Below are 22,500 nucleotides of genomic sequence, written 5' to 3' on the forward strand. Positions count from 1 at the left end.
GTTATTATCTAACAAGACTCACACACACACATAAAGTCCTACCCTGTAGTTGGAGTGGGCCCTATTGTTGGTGAACTGGCCCATAGGTGTGTGTTCGGAGCGGCCAGGAGAGTACATGCCCTCAGAGGCTCCCGTAGGCACATGGTGGAAGAGGAACCAGAAACCTGTCTCCTTGAAGGACACACACACAGTATGTTAACAAACACATGCAAGCATTAACACACACACACACACACACACACACCATACTATACATAACAAATGAATATACAGTAATTCATCAGACTGGACATTGGGGTAAGGAGGCCTACATACATACTGTACACCTGAAGACAAGGACAGATAGAAAGAGTGAATGGGAGACAGAGAATGAGAGAGAAAGAGAACAAGGAGAGAGAGAGGGAGAGAGTGAGGAGAGAGTGAGAGAGGACAGAGGAGATATACTTTTGTATATTATCTACCTCACTTGCTTTGGCAATGTTAACACGTTTCCCATGCCAATAAAGCCCCTTGAATTGAATTGAGTGAGAGGACAGGGGAGAAAGGGAGAGAGAGAGAGGGAGAGGGAGGGAGTGAGGGAGGGATGGAGGGAGGAGAGAGAGAGGACAGGGGAGAGAGAGAGAGAGAGAGAGAGAGAGGGAGGGAGGGAGGGAGGGAGGGAGGGAGGGAGGGAGGGAGGGAGGAGAGAGAGAGGACAGTGGAGAGAGAGAGAGAGAGAGAGAGAGAGGGAGGGAGTGAGGGGGGATGGAGGGAGGAGAGAGAGCGGACAGGGGAGAGAGAGAGAGAGAGAGAGAGAGAGAGAGAGAGAGGAAGCAAGCGAGGGAGATTGGGAGAGAGACTTACCTCTGAGCCTGCTGCTGCACAGTTGATGAGGTTGTTATTGGGGTTGGCAATCCAAAAGGTGGACGTAGCACTGGAAGAGACAAGGAAAGACAAGAGAGAGGAAAAGAGAGAGAGAATGTGAGAGAGAGGAGGGAGAGAGAGAAAGAGAATGTGAGAGAGGAGGGTGAGAGTGAGAAAGTGAGAGAGAGGAGGGTGAGAGAGTGAGAACGTGAGAGAGATGAGGGAGAGAGAGAGAGAGAACGTGAGAGAGAGGAGGGTGAGAGAGAGAGAACATGAGAGTGAGAGAGAGAACATGAGAGAAAGGAGGGAGAGAGAGCGAGAGAGAGAGAATGTGAGAGAGGAGGGTGAGAGAGAGAGAATGTGAGAGAGAGGAGGGAGAGAAAACAAGAGTTGTTGATTATCCCTGTGTCCTACTCCTCACTTCAGGCAGCACCTCAACAGCCTTGGTTTCTCAAATGACTGCCTCGCCTGGTTCACCAACTACTTCTCAGACAGAGTTCAGTGTGTCAAATCGGAAGGCCTGGTGTCCGGACCTCTGGCAGTCTCTATGGGGGTGCCACAGGGTTCAATTCTCGGGACGACTCTTTTATCTGTATACATCAATGATGTCGCTCTTGCTGCTGGTGATTCTCTGATCCACCTCTACACAGACAACACCATTCTGTATACTTCTGGCCCTTTGGACACTGTGTTAACTAACCTCCAAACGAGCTTCAATTCCATACAACTAAATGCATGCTCTTCAACCAATTGCTGCCTGCACCTGCCCGCCCGGCCAGCATCACCACTCTAGACGGTTCTGACTTAGAATATGTGGACAAAGGGAGAAGGGGTTGCGCAGTGGTCTAGGGCACTGCATCGCATCGCTAGCTGTGAGACTCTCCGGGTTCGCTCCCAGGCTCTGTCGCAGCCGGCCGCGACCGGGAGGTCCGTGGGGCGACGCACAATTGGCCTAGCGTCGTCCGGGTTAGGGAGGGTTTGTCCGGTAGGGATATCCTTGTCTCATCGTGCACTAGCAACTCCTGTGGCAGGCCGGGCGCAGTGCACACTAACCAGGTCGCCAGGGGCACGGTGTTTCCTCCGACACATTGGTGCGGCTGGCTTCCGGGTTGGATGCGCGCTGTGTTAAGAAGCAGTGCGGCTTGGTTGGGTTGTGTCTCCCGGATCCGGGATGGGTAGATCCAACAGGTTTTTAAGCATCTCCAATCCAAAATTACATCTAGAATCGGCTTCCTACTTCGCAACAAAGCATCCTTCACTCATGCTGCCAAACATACCTCGTAAAACTGACCATCCTACCGATCCTTGACTTCGGCGATGTCATTAACAAAATAGCCTCCAACACTCTACTCAGCGAATTGGATGCAGTCAATCACAGTGCCATCCGATTTGTCACCAAAGCCCCATATACTACCCACCATTGCGACCTGTATGCTCTCGTTAGCTGGCCCTCGCTTCATAAACGTCGCCAAACCCACTGGCTCTAGGTCATCTATAAGTCTTTGCTAGGTAAAGCTTTGCCTTATCTCAGCTCACTTTTCACGATAGCAGCACCCACCCATAGCAAGCGCTCCAGCAGGTATATTTCACTGGTCACCCCCAAAGCCAATTCTTCCTTTGGCCTCCTTTCCTTCCAGTTCTCTGCTGCCAATGACTGGAACGAACTGCAAAAATCACTGAAGGTGGAGACTCATATCTCCCTCACTAACTTTAAGCATCAGCTGTCAGAGAAGCTCACAGATCACTGCACCTGTACATAGCCCATCTGTAAATAGCCCATCCAACTACCTCATCCCCATATTGTTATTTTTTTTTGCACCCCAGTATCTCTATTTGCACATTCATCTTCTGCACATCTATCACTCCAGTGTTCAATTGCTAAATTGTAATTATTTCACCACTATGGCCTATTTATTGCCTTATACCTCCCTAATCTTACCTAATTTGCACACACTGTATATAGACTTTTCTATTGTATTATTGACTGTGTGTTTATTTACTCCATGTGCAACTCTGTGTTGTTGTCGCACTGCTTTGCTTTATCTTGACCAGGTCGCAGTTGTCAATGAGAACTTGTTCTCAACTGGCCTACCTGCTTAAATAAAGGTGATATATATATATACATATATATATATATATATATATATATATATATATATATATATACATATACATATATATATATATATATATATATATATATATATATATATATATATATATATATATATATATATATATATATATATATATATATATATATATATACATATATATATATATATATATACATACGTATATATATATATATATATATATATATATATATACATATATATATATATATATATATATACATACATATATATATATATATATATATATATATATATATATATATATATATATATATATATATATATATAAATTAAGTGCTCTGTCTCACACACACACAAACACACACACACAATTAACAAGGGGTCGTCGCTGCCTTTCAAAAACATGAAAGCAAATCAGGTCATCAGTAATCAAGGTCTCTACTAGCCCTAATCACAGTCTACTCTATAATCAACACAGAAAACGAGGGACAGGAGAGAGAGAGCAAGAAAGAGAGAATGAGAGAGAGAGAGTGAGAGAGCGATAAAGAGAGAAGGAGAGAGAGAGAGAGAACAAGAGAGAGAGAACGACAGAGACAGAGAGGTGTAATTGTCTTTGTTGAGCTTGGGGTATTTCAAAATAAACAGACAGAGAACGAGATTGAGCGAAAGACACCATAGAAAGAAAATGAAAGACAATGAATACTGTAACTGATTAATAAAAAGCTTTCAGTTTAGCTTTTAGGATTGGGATATGCTGTCTGATTTTGTTCAGTGAAAATGTACATTACTGAAGAACCCTGCATTTGTGAAGGTCTAAGCCGTCAAACAGGGGAACATGTTAGCCGTCTGTCAGCGGACAGGGGAACATGTTAGCCGTCTGTCAGCGGACAAGGGAACATGTTAGCTGTCTGTCAGCGGACAGGGGAATATTATTTTTATTTAACCATGTAGGCCAGTTGAGAACAAGTTCTCATTTACAACTGTGACCTGGCCAAGATAAAGCAAAGCACGGACAAAAACAACTACACAGAGTTACACATAAACAAACGTACAGTCAATAACACAATAGAAAAAATATATGTACAGTGTTTGCAAATGTAGAAGAGTAGGGAGGTAAGGCAATAAATAGGCCATGGAGGCGAAATAATTACAATTTGGCATTAACACTGGAGTGATAAATGTGCAGATGTTTATGTTTATGTGCAAGTAGGAGGCTTTGTTGCGAATTAGAAAGCTGATTCTAGATTTCATTTTGGATTGGAGATGCTTAATGTGAGTCTGGAAGGTGAGTTTACATTTTAACCAGACACCTAGGTATTTGTAGTTGTCCACATATTCTAAGTCAGAACCGTCCAGAGTAGTGATGCTAGTCGGGCTGGCGGGTGCGGGCAGGGATCGGTTGAAGAGCATGCATTTAGTTCTTCTAGCATTTAAGAGCGGTTGGAGGCCATGGAAGGAGTGTTGTATGGTGTTGAAGCTCGTTTGGAGGTTTGTTAACACAGTGTCCAAGGAAGGGCAAGATGTATACAGAATGGTGTCGTCTGCATAGAGGTGGATCAAAGACACTGCCGCAGTAGTTTATGTGTCGGGGGGCTAGGGTCAGTTTGTTATATCTGGAGTACTTCTCCTGTCTTATCCAGTGTCCTGTGTGAATTTAAGTATGCTCTCTCTAATTCTCTCTTTCTCTCTTTCTTTCTCTCTCTCGGAGGACCTGAGCCCTAGGACCATGCCTCAGGACTACCTGGCATGATGACTCCTTGCTGTCCCCAGTCCACCTGGCCGTGCTGCTGCTCCAGTTTCAACTGTTCTGCCTGCGGCTATGGAATCCTGACCTGTTCACTGGACGTGCGACCTGTCCCAGACCTGCTGTTTTCAACTCTCTAGAGACAGCAGGAGCGGTAGAGATACTCTTAATGATCGGCTATGAAAAGCCAACTGACATTTACTCCTGAGGTGCTAACTTGCTGCACCCTCGAACAACTACTGTGATTATTATTATTTGACCCTGCTGGTCATTTATGAACATTTGAGCATCTTGGCCATGTTCTGTTATAATCTCCACACGGCACAGCCAGAAGAGGACTGGCCACCCCTCATCGCCTGGTTCCTCTCTAGGTTTCTTCCTAGGTTTTGGCCTTTCTAGGGAGTTTTTCCTAGCCACTGTGCTTTGCTTGCTGTTTGGGGTTTTAGGCTGGGTTTCTGTACAGCACTTTGAGATATCAGCTGATGTACGAAGGGCTATATAAACAAATTTGATTTGATCAAAGAATCACCAAGCAAGAGCGACATCATTGATGTTTACAGTGAAAAGAGTCGGCCCGAGAATTGAACCCTGTGGCACCCCCATAGAGACTGCCAGAGGTTCGGACAACAGGCATATGCACAGCAGAGTACACAATACACTCATTCAGACGGTAGTGTGTGTGTGTGTGTGTGTGTGTGTGTGTGTGTGTGTGTGTGTGTGTGTGTGTGTGTGTGTGTGTGTGTGTGTGTGTGTGTGTGTGTGTGTGTGTGTATTACTGTAGGAAGTGCAGTGAATGCATAGACTACTCTGTAACTGTTATTTAGTAGATATTCTCTACAGTCATTTGTTGCTTTATTCCTCTCAGCATTTTAAGTTAATACTCCCTCTGTGCTATGAGAAGGGAAAGGAGAGGAGAGAAGAAGAGAAGAGAAGAGAAGAGAAGAGAAGAGAAGAGAAGAGAAGAAGAGAGGAGAGGAGAGGAGAGGAGAGGAGAGGAGAGGAGAGGAGAGGAGAGGAGAGGAGAGGAGAGGAGAGGAGAGGAGAGGAGGAGTCTGGCGATAGAGAGGGGAGAGGAGAGAAGGGAAGGGAAGAGAGAGTGAAGACAGTAGTCGGGAAATAGAGAAGGTAGAGAGAGGGAGATAGTACTGTGTCTGTGTGAGAAGATGTGTGTTAAAAGAGAATAGATAGAAAGAGAGGGAGGGGGAGGAGATATGGGGGAAGCAACAAATCTGCAAAACTTTACTGAGGAAAAGTAATTCTGTTACCTCATACTTTTTGGTAGGTGACATTCAATGATGTATATAAACCCTGGGTAGCTGACGCTGTGTCTTGGCCAATAAGAGCCATTATTAAACTCCTCCTTTCGAGGCTTTGATTAATGGAAGTGAATCAGGGAAAACTAGATCCCCACATTAAAATACCCAACTTGTCAACAATGTCACAATGTGAAACATATGTATGCAGCAAACGCCGATTAAAGGGATGAGGGACGACATTTCATTTGGAAGTATTGAAATTATTAGAGTAGAACATGTACTTTTTGGTCTATTTTGAGAGACAAACTGCTCAGATTTTGGTACTGTGTAACCATAGCAACGCATGTAAATATATTACAAAACGATAATCCATTGTTGATGTTATTAAGCATGGATGAAGTGGTGGTTCATGTGTGCAATTTAACTGCTGTTCTTCTGGATTTTCCAATAGTCACAACTGTTGAAGAAATAAGAGATATTGTGCATTGACAGTGAATGTAGTTAACGTTAGCAGCCAGCCTAGTGCAACATGATATGACGTATACAAATAGGCCATCAGTCAACCCAGTGTTTTTTATAGTATGACTGAACCACTTCCTAGGTGTATTGTACTAAGAGTCATTGCAATTCATTTTTACCGGCTTTACTTTACATCAGATTGATCTTAAATCGGTCAGCAATACTGAAAACATATTATTATGGATGAACTTCTCTAGTTGTACATTATTGTTGCTTTGTAGTGTAGAGAGGTGATCAACATGTTTTCATTTCAACAACTACAGCTTTTGGATGACACATACGTTTTATTTTTCATTGTCCTTGAAGCATAACATTGAAATAGTGTAAATTACCATGAATTCCTATGGAGGCTGTTCCTTAGGAGTATGGTAATGACGAACAGAGGAGAGGAGAGGAGAGGAGAGGAGAGGGTGGAATGGAAAGGTGGGGAGAGGAGAGGAGAGGAGAGGAGAGGAGAGGAGAGGAGAGGAGAGGAGAGGAGAGGAGAGGAGAGGAGAGGAGAGGAGAGGAGAGGAGAGGAGAGGAGAGGAGAGGAGAGGGTGGAATGGAAAGGTGGGGAGAGGAGAGGAGAGGAGAGGAGAGGAGAGGAGAGGAGAGGAGAGGAGAGGAGAGGAGAGGAGAGGAGAGGAGAGGAGAGGAGAGGAGAGGAGAGGAGAGGAGAGGAGAGGAGAGGAGAGGAGAGGGTGGAATGGAAAGGTGGGGAGAGGCAAGGCACACATACTCTAACGTCTAACATACTCTAACGTGACCTTCTCTCATGGCTTTGCAGTATTAATGTCTCCCCCGGTCTGCTTATCAGTGAGGTGTCTAGATCTTACATTTTTTTCAATGAAATGTAATGTAAGGCAAATTCCTGGACTGTGTCCCATATGGCACCCTATTCACTACATAGTCCACTACTTTTGACCAAGCTCCTATATAGTGCACTACTTTTGACCCTGCAGGACTCTTAGGACCATGGTCAAAACTACTGCACTGTCATGGCATGCCCTTGGGGGGAGGATCATAGGTGCCCCCCCCCCCCCTCTCTCTACAGTTTTATGATGGTCATAAATACCTGCAGGAAAACTCTCTCTCCCTACTCTCAGAAACTTGAGTTAAATCCCTTTGTTACCACAGAGAGGGACGTTGCAGTACGATAACACTAGAAGGCTGAATAATTCAACAGTATTTCTATATCCCAGACATTTGGAATGGTCCGTGGGTATTTAAAGAACAATTCTGTAGAATTTGTTCATCATTTGTGATGTAACTAAAGACAGTATAACAACATCAGTGTATCTCTGAATGTGTATATTTCCCAGTTGTCAGGGTCACATCCAAATGTGGGGGAACGTATATGATTAAATATGAAACTATCTGTGGGAAGATGTAATAGGATCATTTTTTTTTCATATGAAGTCACAACCACGTGAGCAGACAGACATTACATCGGCGTCATGGAACGCCCCCCTTTTCCAGAGTGTTTAAAACCCACTTCCGACTAAATGCACATTAGGCCAACGAGACCAACAATGTGAGCTGAGAGGGAGGTAATGGCTAGACCTCTGAAACCTCAACAGAGAAGAAGAACATCTCTACAAAACTAAAGACTACACAGGAACATTCATTCTGCAGCTCTTTAGGTACTTTAGTCTGGTAAATGCAACCGAGAACCAATGGGTGGTACTCTGAAAGATCCATTCTGGAGAACATTTCCTATGTACGCCTGAAGTATCCATATTTAACAGACACTTCGAGAACAAAGGGAACAAGCTACAACTACGAAAGACTTTGATCTCTGGTGGACAAACCAGAGACTTTCTGTCGACTGACTCTCCAGCAGACGGACCGGCGATTTCAACAGAGAGACAACAAAGGTATACACTCGTAAATATGTCAAATGCAACCTCTTTTCGAATGAGTGGCTGTTCATGTGCAAAGTACTAGCATTTCCATGAGCCTAGTTACCAGCTGTGTGTACGATAGTAGAGTCCTTTGTCTTTTCTCCCGCTCTTTCTCACATGCCCCTCCCTTTTCATTTGGTGTAACAAGCCGTCATATCGGTTTAGTCCACTAGGGACTTTTCATTCTATCATGTTAGCAACCAATGTATAACCTATCCTGTGTGTTTATGTACTTCTGTGTGATTATTTAGTTACTTAGTAAATAAGTAATAAAGCCAATTGGTATATCGCTGATTCATAATTTATGCTAGCGTTCGTACAGATATCCAAGAGTTTGCGACATTCGGAATATGACTGATGAGGTAATAGATGAATAAGTGACTGTAATCGATAAGATATGAAAATATATGAAGAGAGTTAAATTCGGGAAAGAGTAACTCTTTAAACAACACACACGACAACACTGTGTAGGGAATAGGATGCCATTTGGGATGCAACCCTAGTAACCGACAACTAGATAAAACTCTAGTTGTCGATTTTAACACTCAAATGAATGTAGGATCCAGACTTTTAGCCAAACCTCTAGCCTTAGAATCACAACCTAATTGGTTTTGCAAAGGGAATAGAGAACATCAGTCGGTAATAAGCAGTGTGTGTGTGTGTGTGTGTGTGTGTGTGTGTGTATGTGTGTGTGAGTGTATGTGCGTGTGTGTGTGTGCGTGTGTGTGTGTGTGTGTATGTGTGTATGTGTGTGTGAGTGTATGTGCGTGTGTGTGTGTGCGTGTGTGTGTGTGATTTAAGGTAAGATAGGGTAAAGCTCAGTCTTATTGCAGTGATGTATCTTCTGGCTGAGCGTGTCTCTTATGCATTAATCATACTCTGTCTCTCTAACACCAGAGATAGCAGGTTACCACGGGGACAGACATATCAGTTCAGAGGACTCTATTTATACGCAGCAGACATGATAAAGAGATAAGTGTGTGTGTACATGTATCTCTCTACCTGTTGCTGACTGTATATATCCCTCTTACATATGCGTGTATCTATCTATATATGTAGATGTGAAGTCAGCCCTAGACGCTGATCTTGGGTCAGTTTTGCATCTTCCCCACTAATATTTAAGGTTTGGATTGCGTGAAGGGAAACTGATCCTAGATCTGAACCTAGGGGACACTTCTATTGATCTCCTCTACCTGCAGTCTTGTCGTGGGTTGGCCACATATCCGGGGAAGGCTCCCTGTGTGATATCGCGACACATCTTGCTGTCCCTGTCGGAGGGCAGCAGGGTACCAGCTCTGATCATCAGCCCCAGGCAGTGGTCAAAAGTGTTCCTCTCCTCAGGACCGTCCTCAGTGAAGAAACAATGTCCCAGAGCATCATAGCCCACCACGTCCTTTACCTGGTAAGACAGAGAGAGGGGGGAGGGAGAGAGAGGGGAGCGAGAGAGGGGGGGGGGGGGGGGTGGGAGAGAGAGAGGTGGGAGGGACAGAGAGGAGGGCGAGAGAAAGTGAGGGGGAGAGAGAGAGAGGGGGCAGGGAGAGGGGGGAGAGAGAGAGAGGGAGGGACAGAGAGGGGGTGGGAGAGAGAGAGAGGGGGAGGGAGGGAGAGAGAGAGGGGGAGAGAGAGAGAGAGGAGGAGAGAGAGAGAGAGGGAGGGAGAGGAAGGGAGAGAGAGAGGGGGAGGGAGAGAGAGAGTGAGTGAGGGAGAGAGAGAGTGAGTGGGGGAGAGAGAGGGGGCGAGAGAGAGTGAGTGAGAGAGAGAGAGAGAGAGAGAGAGAGAGAGAGAGAGAGAAACACCAGGGTTGGGGTCAATTCCATTTAAATTCCAGTCAATTCAAGGAGTACGCAGAATTTCCAATTCCAATACCTTCAATGCTTTTCAATGAGGAACATTTGGAATTGGAATTTGGTTTAGTCCTACTTTCTGAATTGACAGGAATAACCCCAACCCTGACAAACCATGCACACATTTATTTTGAATGGCACAGATGCATGTCTGAAGGAAGTGGTTTTCCTTCTATGTCTCTTCTCTGTCATCTGCACTGGGCTAAAAACCCAATCTCAGCAGATGGTGTGAAACACATCATTCCACTGAGCTACACCATTTAAAGAAAGATATTACTCTGCCTGCCACACTAGCTAGCTAGCTTATCTCACCTCTTCTTTGTGATTGGTTCCTGGAAGTCTCCTCATTTGAGAACAGTTCACCAAACTAAAGACTGTATTAGCCTGCTGAGCTAAATCATGTGGTGCTAACCCCCGTCTTCATGTCTATGGAGATATTCTGACATCTGATGAAGGAAAGGAGACCAGGGCCTGAGGAGACCTGGGCCTGAGGAGACCTGGGCCTGAGGAGACCAGGGCCTGAGTCTCAAATGGGACCCTATTCTCTATCTAGTGCATTATTTTAAACCAGGGCCCATAGGGACCAGGGCCCCTATTCCACTATGTAGGGAATAGAATAGGGTACTAATTGGGCCGAAGCCGAAGCAGAGTTGATAACATCTCAGAGAATTCAGTATCTCACCATCTATCTTCCATTTCCTTCTAACGCCTGAAGAGTGACAGGACACAGTTGTGTTCAATTTTCAGGAGCCTTGGTTTAGATACGCCATGTTGGGTAGCAACAGCACATCTCCTCGTTATGGCAACGGATAGATTCTCTGATTGCCGTGGCAACACAACAGGACACCTTTAACAACCCTCCAACACATACGCACGTGCACGAGGTTGGGCGAAGATGAGCTTGCATGAGCCCACACACACACACACACACACACACACAATCCCACCTTAGTCTCCGACAGACTGTTCTCATAGAATTCTAGCTAGAAGCAATTATCTTCTTTTGTGCGTAATTCTATTTATTTGCTCTGTCTGTGACCCTGTAACGTCCACAGATCATCATGTCCCTGGGTTCACAACAGTAATTAGCAACATGCATAATCATGAATATGGTTATTATCATCATTAGAATTCCGTAGGTGGCTTGGATTTTTAGCAAAGACAGTGAAATGACACCACAGGTAAGTTTCCTGAAACCCTTGTAGCTCAACCTGGATAAAGTTACAAAATTCCAGCAACTTTCCCAAAATTACCAGGTTTTCTAGAAGTCCTGGTTCAAAGATTCCCGGAATCAGGATTTCTGAAAAACCTGGGAATTTGGGGAAAGTTAGCAGAATTTTTCAACCCAAGATGTGGAGGGTTATAACGTCTCTCAACAACTCAGCTACAGCCCTTAGAGAGTAACGCTAATAAAATGGATGTGTTTGACTGTACTTTTTCTGTGCCTCCGTGAACGGAAGAAACCTGTCAAGTGAGGTTGGAAAATCTTTCTGTGAATGTGCTAACCCTACTGGTTCAGTTCAATGACTTTACACCTGGGATCTGAAAAACAGCTGTCACCCTGCCACTTGTTTGGTATACAGCTTATATTTGGGGTTCTGCTGGGGTAAGACAGTTGATCTAACAGAAGACCTCTTTAACCACACACACACACACACACACACACACACACACACACACACGGTGGAGAGGCTGGGCGAAGGCGGGTGTTGTCGTGACAACTGAATGGCCGATCAGCAGCACTTTTATACACTCAAATGCATGGAACCAAATGTCCAAGTGTGTGCATGCATATAACTCACCAGTAGGCCGTTAGAGCCGTGCACAGTGACACAGCGGGAGAAGGTGTGGTGGATGGACAGATCGCTGACGGAGGTGGGGGGATCGTAGCCTCCCTTCTGGTCCACGTCTCCGTTCATATGGAAGTGGACAGGGTAGTGACCCATAGACTGTTGACCCATGTGCTGCAGCTCTACACCGGACACATGCACAGACTTAAAGCCACGCTCCACCTGGGAGGGAGATATGTGGGGAGAGGGGGAGAGTGAGACAGTTAGAAAGTGAGACCGCCAGAGAGTGAGACTGCTAGAGAGTGAGATCGTTAGAGTGAGACCACTAGAGCGTGAGACCACTAGAGAGTGAGACCACTAGAGAGTGAGACCGCCAGAGAGTGAGACCGCCAGAGAGTGAGACCGTTAGAGTGAGACCACTAGAGAGTGAGACCACTAGAGAGTGAGACCGCCAGAGAGTGAGACCGCCAGAGAGTGAGACCACTAGAGAGTGAGACCGTTAGAGTGAGACCACTAGAGAGTGAGACCACTAGAGAGTGAGACCACCAGAGAGGGAGACCGCTAGAGTGAGACCGCTAGAGTGAGACTACTAGAGAGTGAGACCACTAGAGAGTGAGACCGCCAGAGAGTGTGCCAGCCAGAGAGTGAGACCGCTAGAGAGTGAGACCGCCAGAGAGTGTGCCAGCCAGAGAGTGAGACCGCTAGAGAGTGAGACCGCCAGAGAGTGAGACCGCTAGAGTGAGACCGTTAGAGTGAGACTACTAGAGAGTGAGACCACTAGAGAGTGAGACCGCCAGAGAGTGTGCCAGCCAGAGAGTGAGACCGCTAGAGAGTGAGACCGCCAGAGAGACCACTAGAGAGTAAGATCGCTAGAGAGTGAGACCGCCAGAGAGTGTGCCAGCCAGAGAGTGAGACCACTAGAGAGTGAGACCACTAGAGAGTGTGACCACTAGAGAGTGAGACCGCTAGAGAGTGTGCCAGCCAGAGAGTGAGACCGCCAGAGAGTGAGACCACTAGAGAGTGAGACCGTTAGAGTGAGACCACTAGAGAGTGAGACCACTAGAGAGTGAGACCGCCAGAGAGTGAGACCGCTAGAGTGAAACCGTTAGAGTGAGACCACTAGAGAGTGAGACCACTAGAGAGGGAGACCGCCAGAGAGTGTGCCAGCCAGAGAGTGAGACCGCCAGAGAGTGAGACCACTAGAGAGTGAGACCATTAGCGTGAGACCACTAGAGTGAGACCACTAGAGAGTGAGACCGCCAGAGAGTGAGACCGCTAGAGTGAGACCGCTAGAGTGAGACTACTAGAGAGTGAGACCACTAGAGAGTGAGACCGCCAGAGAGTGTGCCAGCCAGAGAGTGAGACCGCTAGAGAGTGAGACCGCCAGAGAGTGAGACCGCTAGAGTGAGACCGTTAGAGTGAGACTACTAGAGAGTGAGACCACTAGAGAGTGAGACCGCCAGAGAGTGTGCAGGCCAGAGAGTGAGACCGCTAGAGAGTGAGACCGCTAGAGTGAGACCGTTAGAGTGAGACTACTAGAGAGTGAGACCACTAGAGAGTGAGACCGCCAGAGAGTGTGCCAGCCAGAGAGTGAGACCGCTAGAGAGTGAGACCGCCAGAGAGACCACTAGAGAGTGAGATCGCTAGAGAGTGAGACCGCCAGAGAGTGTGCCAGCCAGAGAGTGAGACCACTAGAGAGTGAGACCACTAGAGAGTGAGACCGCTAGAGAGTGTGCCAGCCAGAGAGTGAGACCGCCAGAGAGTGAGACCACTAGAGAGTGAGACCGTTAGAGTGAGACCACTAGAGAGTGAGACCACTAGAGAGTGAGACCGCCAGAGAGTGAGACCGCTAGAGTGAGACCGTTAGAGTGAGACCACTAGAGAGTGAGACCACTAGAGAGTGAGACCGCCAGAGAGTGTGCCAGCCAGAGAGTGAGACCACTAGAGAGTGAGACCGTTAGAGTGAGACCACTAGAGAGTGAGACCACTAGAGAGTGAGACCGCCAGAGAGTGAGACCGCTAGAGTGAGACCGTTAGAGTGAGACCACTAGAGAGTGATACCACTAGAGAGTGAGACCGCCAGAGAGTGTGCCAGCCAGAGAGTGAGACCGCTAGAGAGTGTGCCAGCCAGAGAGACCACTAGAGAGTGAGACCGCCAGAGAGTGTGCCAGCCAGAGAGACCGCTAGAGAGTGAGACCGCTAGAGAGTGAGAGCCGCTAGAGAGTGAGACCGCTAGAGGGTGAGACCGCTAGAGAGTGAGACCGATATGGTGAGACCGCTAGAGAGTGAGACCGCTAGAGAGTGAGACCGCTAGAGAGTGAGACCGATATGGTGAGACCGCTAGAGAGTGAGACCGCTAGAGAGTGAGACCGCTAGAGAGTGAGACCGCTAGAGAATGAGACCGATATGGTGAGACCGCTAGAGAGTGAGACCGCTAGAGAGTGAAACTGCTAGAGAGTGAGACCGCTAGAGAGTGAGACCGATATGGTGAGACTGCTAGAGAGTGAGACCGCCAGAGAGTGAGACCGCTAGAGAGTGAGACCGCTAGAGAGTGAGACCGATATGGTGAGACCGCTAGAGTGTGAGACCGCTAGAGAGTGAGACCACTAGAGAGTGAGACCGATATGGTGAGACCGCTAGAGAGTGAGACCGCCAGAGAGTGAGACCGCTAGAGAGTGAGACCGCTAGAGAGTGAGACAGGAGAATTTGAATGTGAAAGAAGCAGTGAAAGTGTGAGAGATTGAGTAGGAGACAGATAAAAAGATAGCGAGAGTTTCCATGCATGAGAGACTAATCAAATCGTTTCCATAATTCTTCATTAAAATGTGGTTGACTAGAATGTAATGGGAAGAATTTGCAGGCAGTGGAGATGGACGTGGCTCCATTCCATACTAGCTGTGGATCTTCTCCTGGGTTGCGTCCCAAATGAGAGCCCTGCATTTCCTGGTCAAAAGTTCTGCACTATTATAGGGTGGCATTTGGGACACAGCCCAGGTCCTATGACTGACAGCTTCAATAAACAGCTGTCTATTGAACAGGATGCAGTCCAACTCATTCTAAAGACTATGCCAGTGTGTGTGTGTGTGTGTGTGTGTGTGTGTGTGTGTGTGTGTGTGTGTGTGTGTGTGTGTGTGTGTGTGTGTGTGTGTGTGTGTGTGTGTGTCTGTCTGTCTATCTCCCTCCTACATTGCGCTTCACACTTTGTTCCTGTGCTGTAAATAAAATTTGCCTTCATTTAGACGGAACTCAATCAAAAGAGCTTCCAAGAAACTTTCACTCATTGGAAATGTTCTGCCAAACCTAATTACAGTAATGGCAAACAACATAATACAAGAAACTCTCCCAATGTGACACTCCCTGTCGGCAAAGTGAGAATTGTTTATTTGTGCAAACCTTAGCCTGCCTGCTTGCTTAAATCAGGGTTGGTATTTGGCATTGATATTATCCATAGCTGTTATGGTGCTGTGTGTGTGTGTGTGTGTGTGTGTGTGTGTGTGTGTGTGTGTGTGTGTGTGTGTGTCTGCCTGTCTATCTGTCATAGAATCACACTGGCCTAATGACAGCCGACATACCACTGTCTTAACGATGATATTACAGATGTCATTGACATATTGCGTCACCATATGTCATCTGATGACAGTCATGACCCAAACCAGATCATTACTGTAATAATCTAGTTGGCTGGCGTGTGTGACAGTCTCAGCCCTCTCTGTCCTAACTGTGCTCCCCAGACTCTGGGCGTCTAGCCATGCTAGACGGGGATGGAAGGGTTGTACTTTCTAACTAAACATCTGATTATAACTAAACTCTAGAAACTTTTCCCTTACCCTCACCTAACCTGTAAGGACAATAGATGAGCTCAGTTTCTTAATGTAACCTTTATGTTAACTGGACAGTATAGCCCAAAACAATAGCCCATTTCTTCTGGTGAAGGCCTCAAGGTACTGAATAAACAGACCAGAAAGACATGATCAGGGCTGCAAAACTCTGGTAACCTCACAGACTGTAGCCCTTTCCTACAGACTGTGGCCCTTTCAATGACCTTGAGGCCTCATGGGTGGAAGGTTACGAATATTATTCATAATTAATAAACATTATTTCAAAAACCCACCAAAAATCCGGTGTTTCTATGTCAAGCGGTTTTGTTATATTTCAGTCATCTGTAATGCATTTGAAGTGTAATATTGGGATGCAAACTCAACATTTAACACATTTCAACTGTATATCTGACATGGTACAGGTGTCTTCTTTTTTTATCCCATAACCATGTGTGTGAGGTGTATACTTTGTTTCAAAGTAGAATTGTTTAAGACTACCAAGAAACACTCTGTGTGACCTTGATTTAGCCCACCGCTGTAAAAGGTTAAGGAAGTTAAGCCCTACACACAATATCTACAAGTTTGGATCAGTGGAAGGATACATAAAAGATGAAAGTAGATGGAAGGACAAAGAGAGGATGTAGGGGTTTATGGAAGGATGAAGAGAAGATGTAGGGGTTTATGGAAGGATGAAGAGAAGATGTAGGGGATTATGGAAGGATGAAGAGAAGATGTAGGGGTTTATGGAAGGATGAAGAAATGTAGGGGTTTATGGAAGGATGAAGAGAAGATGTAGGGGTTTATGGAAGGATGAAGAGATGTAGGGGTTTATGGAAGGATGAAGCGAGGATGAAGGGGTTTATGGAAGGATGAAGAGAAGATGTAGGGGTTTATGGAAGGATGAAGAGAAGATGTAGGGGTTTATGGAAGGATGAAGAGAAGATTTAGGGGTTTATGGAAGGATGAAGAGAAGATGTAGGGGTTTATGGAAGGATGAAGAGAAGATGTAGGGGTTTATGGAAGGATGAAGAGAGGATGAATGGGTGGACGGATGAATAAAGTAAAGGTGTAGATAGAGGGATAAATAGATAGATTGGAGGGGTAGATTCAAACAATTAATTAAATTACCTTCACGTGTCCTCCAAAAGTGTCAAAGGCGAAGAACTTGCAGGCCTCGTTGCCGTAGCAACCAGGTTCCATCTCGCCGCGCACCAGGATGTTGCGACTCAGCAGGCCGACCTCTGCCCTCATGTCCACCCCATCCACCTCCTCACCCATGTGGAGGAACACTGGCTTACCTACACACACACACAAGCACACACGCACGCACACACATAAAGAGTTAGAACATACCTTGCAGCACACACACACACACAAAGAGTTAGAACACATCTGGCAACACACACAGACATTCGAATGCACATGTACACACACACACACACACACACACACACCAGGGTTTCCGTTAGCAGGTAATTTCCGGCTTTTGGCCGATAAAATAAATGAAAAGCCGATAAAATTGGAGTCAGCCAAATTGTCCGGGGCTGGTCTGCTGCTGAGGAGAGTGAGAGAGGAGCCTTGGCCTAAGATACTGTTGATTGTGAAGATGGAGCCTTTTTTCATCGAAGTAAAATGAAAATTAGAGAGTAGTGAAAAGCCTACATGGCGGGGCGCCAGACTGCCACCATTTAGTCTCGCTGGGCGAGTTAAAACATGTATTGGTCTCATCTGTGCGAGCTGCACATTACTTTACCTCACTCAAAACGTCTTCGTTTTTATGAGGGTGAAACCATGATTTGGTGAAACAGTAAATTACATTATCCTCATGATTCCTGTAATGAAAGTGTCTGCCTACCTGCCCCTGTTTCGCTGGGGCCTGCTGCTATGTTGAGCGAGGCACTCTCTCTCTCCTTTTCAGAGGGAAAAATGCTCCAGGAGAAAGAAAAGTTATGTATAACACTTTTAAATCCAATTGTGGGGAAAACACAGCTATCCTGTTGTCAAAGGTGGAGAGAGGATGTTCTCAGCTTTCTGTAGATATACTTTTTATTTCTTCGAGCGCAAAAGTAACTATTTTACAAACAAGATATTTGCTATGAAACTATTCTACAAACAAGACATTCAATATGGCTGTGAGATATGGAGCACACTAAATGTGGATTGACCATTGCGAGTGCATAGATGTTTGTTTTTACATTAAATGCACTGTAATAGCAGCGGTGGGTATTATCTGTAGAGATAGTGACCTAGCAGTTGGGTTTTGTTTTTACATTAAATGTACTGTAATAGCAGTGGTGGGTATTATCTGTAGAGATAGTGACATAGTAGTTGGGTTTTGTTTTTACATTAAATGTACTGTCATGACGTGGCCCTCTTTGGGGATAGCAAGTACCATCCTCCTCTCTCTGCACCATCCCCCTCTCTCTCGCACTACCTCTCTCTCTTCCCCATACACCGAGGCTCTGTTATCGCAGGTCATAAATTCCTAGAGGAGTCTCTCTCCTCATGGCCAGAGTGCAGAGAGAGGTTTCAAAGGAGAACAAAGGAACCTCTTCTCCATCATTACCATCACTCTGTTTATACAAGAGTCTCAGTTGTGAGGCTTGCATCTAATTGTTGTATAAAATGAATGAGTAAAAATGAAACTATTTGGGAAATTATTATTATTATAAACTGTTTAATCAATGACACCCCAATTTCCTTTGGAGTTTAACTAAGTCAAAGGCCCGCCCCATGAGCACAGACATTGATCTGGTGTCATGGGACAGCCCTTTTCTACTGTTCTGGCTATAACCCCCTCCTTGGGAATTTCCCTTTAGACCAGTACCTCGATCACAGAGGGAGATATGGTTTGAGTGGAGATCCAAGCTTACCTTGATTACCTAGAGGGATAAGGATTGAGTAGAGACCATAAATCTGAGTATAAGCTAAGGTTGTAATGGTTGTTGAAACTCTGAGACTATCGATACCTACAGAATAAGAGCAAATCTTTGATACTAATTACTAGTCTGCAGCTAGGAATTCTATACCATTGAATGCGAAGGCCGACAACCGCCGAAACATCTAGTCTATAACAACATTTCTGAATGGGACTCTGAAGTATCCATTCTAACCACGAATAATGAGCGGATGAACTTCCAACAGAAAGAAGGACGATTCCAACAGAGATCACGACAACACACTGAGCGTAAATATATATATTGATTGCAATTATTCCCGAATGAGTGAGCATTCATGTGCAAAGGATTAGTATTTCAATTGTTATAATTATCAACTATGTAGTTAGTGTCTTTTGTCTTTCGTGCCCTTCTCAGTCCCTTTGTCTACCAAGCCGCCATACCGGTTAAGCCCACTAGGGCACATACCCTATCATTTCCTTGTAACCATATCTACTTTGTTTGTTTGTTGATACATTTCTGTGATCATTTAGTTAGTTAATAAATAAATGATTGAGACAATTGCTGTATGGATGATTCATAGTGAAGACTGGGTTTGTGCAGATAACCAACAATTTATGACGTTTGGAATGAGACTAATATGAGATAAAGAATCATTCATTCATTAGAAGACTAATTGATTGATCCGATATTAAAATATCTGAAAGTTATATTAGGAAAATTATAACTTTGTAATCTGAATATTTTCCTTGGTGCCCCGACTTCCTAGTTAATTACATTTACGTGATTAGTTTAATCACATAATAATAATTACAGAGAATTGATTTGATAAAATAACAGTCTTCAGTTTAATGATGCCAAAGACACGACAGTACTGTTAGATTAATACATGGTTACTAGCGGTGGGTATTATCTGTAGAGATAGTGACATAGTAGTTGGGTTTTGTTTTTACATTAAATGTACTGTAATAGCAGTGGTGGGTATTATCTGTAGAGATAGTGACATAGTAGTTGGGTTTTGTTTTTACACTTAATCAGGTGGGGAATTTGGCCCCAAAAATTGGCCTATAATATTAGAGCACATTAAGATGCAAATTCATCTCTATTGAAAGAAATACAATCAGAAAATTCTGAGCACTGTTTTAACAGTAAAATATAACAATATCATAATTGTCAGCTCAAAATGCATGACAATCACTGGGTTAGGTTGGTCATTCAAATATTTAGAATCAGAACATGAAAAGATGACGAAACAACGTATTTCTTCAACAACATCTCAGTAGCCTAACACACTTTTTAATAAAGCACTGTGAATTTTACAGCAATTTGTTTCTATTGCGTAATGCCGCAAATGTTTTTGATTGTGCCACCAAATCATGGGCTTGTGCCACCAACTGAAAGACTTAGTGTCACCAGTGTCACCGTGGTAACATGTTAGTCTGGAGCCCAGCTACAAGGGAAATGTCCTCTGTATGGACAAGTTTGAATATTGTAGTGAACTAAGATGAGATGGATGTTGAAGCGGCCAAATGCAGTCTACTGTGCAACTGGCTATTCAGGTAGGATGCCATTTTGGACCTTTAAAAAATATGTTTTTATTTTTGTGTGTATTTATAATAATTTGTTTTATCATTATTATTACTGTATATTATAGTTATTATTCTATACCTATTTATTAATATAAATATGCAAACAATGTTTTGTTTAATTCTGTTGAGATATTTTTCTGATTGAACATTCAGGCCTACCAGAGTTACTACTATAATATAACAACATAATGCTGATCTTGATACAAAATATTCCGAAAATGAACGAATTAGCTTTCTTCTGTATGCCAATATCTGTATAGCAGATGCAGTATGCTAACTGACCAGAATAAATACCTTAATGTCGTTGTCTTAAAGCATATTTCTATCTCTGGGGCCCTAAGCTTCCTAAATAGTACTATCATTAAATAGTACCCGCAAAACACCAGTCTCAACATCAACAGTGAAGAGGCAACTCCAGGATGCTGGTCTTCTAGGCAGAGTTGCAAAGATAAAGCCATATCTCAGACTGGCCAATAAAAAGAAAAGATTAAGATGGTCAAAAGAACACAGACACTGGACTATCTGTCGCCTCTTCACTGTTGACGTTGAGACTGGTGTTTTGCAGGTATTATTTAATGAAGCTGCCACTTGAGGACCTTTGAGGCGTCTGTTTCTCAAACTAGACACTCTAATGTGCTTGTCCTCTTGCTCAGTTGTGCACCGGGGCCTCCCACTCCTCTTTCTATGGGGAGGTAGGTTGCAAGATCAAATCCCTGAGCTGACAAGGTAAAAATCTGTCGTTCTACCTCTGAACAAGGCAGTTAACCCACTGTTCCTAGGCCGTCATTGAAAATAAGAATTTGTTCTTAACTGACTTGCCTAGTTAAATAAAGGTAAAATAAATAAAAAAAATTCTGGTTAGATCCAGTTTGCGCTGTTGTTATACGAGATCTTCAGCTTCTTGGCAGTTTCTCGCATGGAATAACCTTCATTTCTCAGAACAAGAATAGACTGACAAGTTTCAGAAGTAATTTTGAGACTGTAATCGAACCCACAAATGCTGATGCTCCAGATACGCAGCTAGTCTAAAGAAGTCCAGTTTTATTGCTTCTTTAATCAGGACAACAGTTATTAGCAGTGCTAACACAATTGCAAAAGGGTTTTCTAATGACCAACTAGCCTTTTAAATGATAAACTTGGATTAGCTAACACAACATGGCATTGGAACACAGGAGTGATGGTTGCTGATAATGGACCTCTGTACACCTATGTAGATATTCCATTAAAAATCAGCCGTTTCCAGCTACAATAGTCATTTATAACATTAACAACATCTACACTGTATTACTGATCAATTTGATGTTATTTTAAATGGACAAAAAATTGCTTTAATTTCAAAAACAAGGACATTTCTAAGTGACCAAAACTTTTGAACGGTAGTGTATGTGTTAATATCATACAGTGGACACCTACACCTATAGGTCTATGCATCCAACGCCCTGATGCATTTAGTGCTCTGACTGCTGAACCATGAGGTGGACAATTATTGTTTTAGAAAAGTAAAAACCAATAAAGCAATAGGCTTAAAGTTTAGCATATTCTACACACCCAAACACAAGGAATAGTTGTTTGTAATTAGTTAGGCTGTTTTTAAGGACATGTAAATGTGGCTCATTTGGTCAACATCCCTCGTCTATTGATGGTGCTGGCTTCGTGGGTGGAAGCCCTAATGGGTTATGCTCCCAATCCATATGTCTGATAAATTTAAATCTTCCCTGACACACACACACTGTATGTACGCGCACACACACACACACACACACACACACACACACACACACACACACACACACACACACACAAAAGCACTTGCCTGGAAGATGTGAGACCATCACTCTCAGAAGGAAACCAGAGAATGTTTTAGTGTTGTTCTTTAGAGTCAATTTACACTAGTGGGAGAAAATTGCCCTGTGATTTTAGAAGGCCTTTTAGGCTGAAAGTGGAGGGAGAGAAACTAGAGTGCGTGCTTTTGTGTGTGTGTGTGTGTGTGCAGGTCCTCTAGAAGTTGGGAGACAGCATCAAAACCGGCCACTAGGGGCAAAAAACAACATTAAAAACTAGTGCCCCACACTGGGATTGAACCCAGTGGTTTCTGTGTGCCTAAATTTAACACATTGGTCACAGAATGTCGTCACTCACTCACACAGGAATCGGTCTGTGAAGGATTTGTCTGTATTTGAATGTGATTGTCTGTCTCTTCAGACATCTCCCTTTA

At 44.3% G+C, this 22,500-nt stretch overlaps 1 protein-coding gene across 3 annotated transcripts in view; it reads right to left on the bottom strand.

Moving 5' to 3' along the window:
- LOC118964944 (cell migration-inducing and hyaluronan-binding protein-like) overlaps positions 1–22,500 on the bottom strand; it is a 155,778-nt gene that overhangs the window by 20,845 nt on the left and 112,433 nt on the right. For all 3 annotated transcript variants that reach the window (XM_036981212.1, XM_036981214.1, XM_036981215.1), the window contains 5 exons: positions 16,928–17,097; positions 11,994–12,203; positions 9,541–9,746; positions 844–913; positions 43–171 (listed from right to left, as the gene is read on the bottom strand). In XM_036981212.1, the coding sequence (XP_036837107.1) occupies positions 43–171; positions 844–913; positions 9,541–9,746; positions 11,994–12,203; positions 16,928–17,097 (785 nt within the window). The remainder of the gene's footprint in view (positions 1–42; positions 172–843; positions 914–9,540; positions 9,747–11,993; positions 12,204–16,927; positions 17,098–22,500) is intronic.

Source organism: Oncorhynchus mykiss, chromosome 6 (assembly GCF_013265735.2).
Source record: "Oncorhynchus mykiss isolate Arlee chromosome 6, USDA_OmykA_1.1, whole genome shotgun sequence".
Taxonomy (NCBI): Eukaryota; Metazoa; Chordata; class Actinopteri; order Salmoniformes; family Salmonidae; genus Oncorhynchus; species Oncorhynchus mykiss.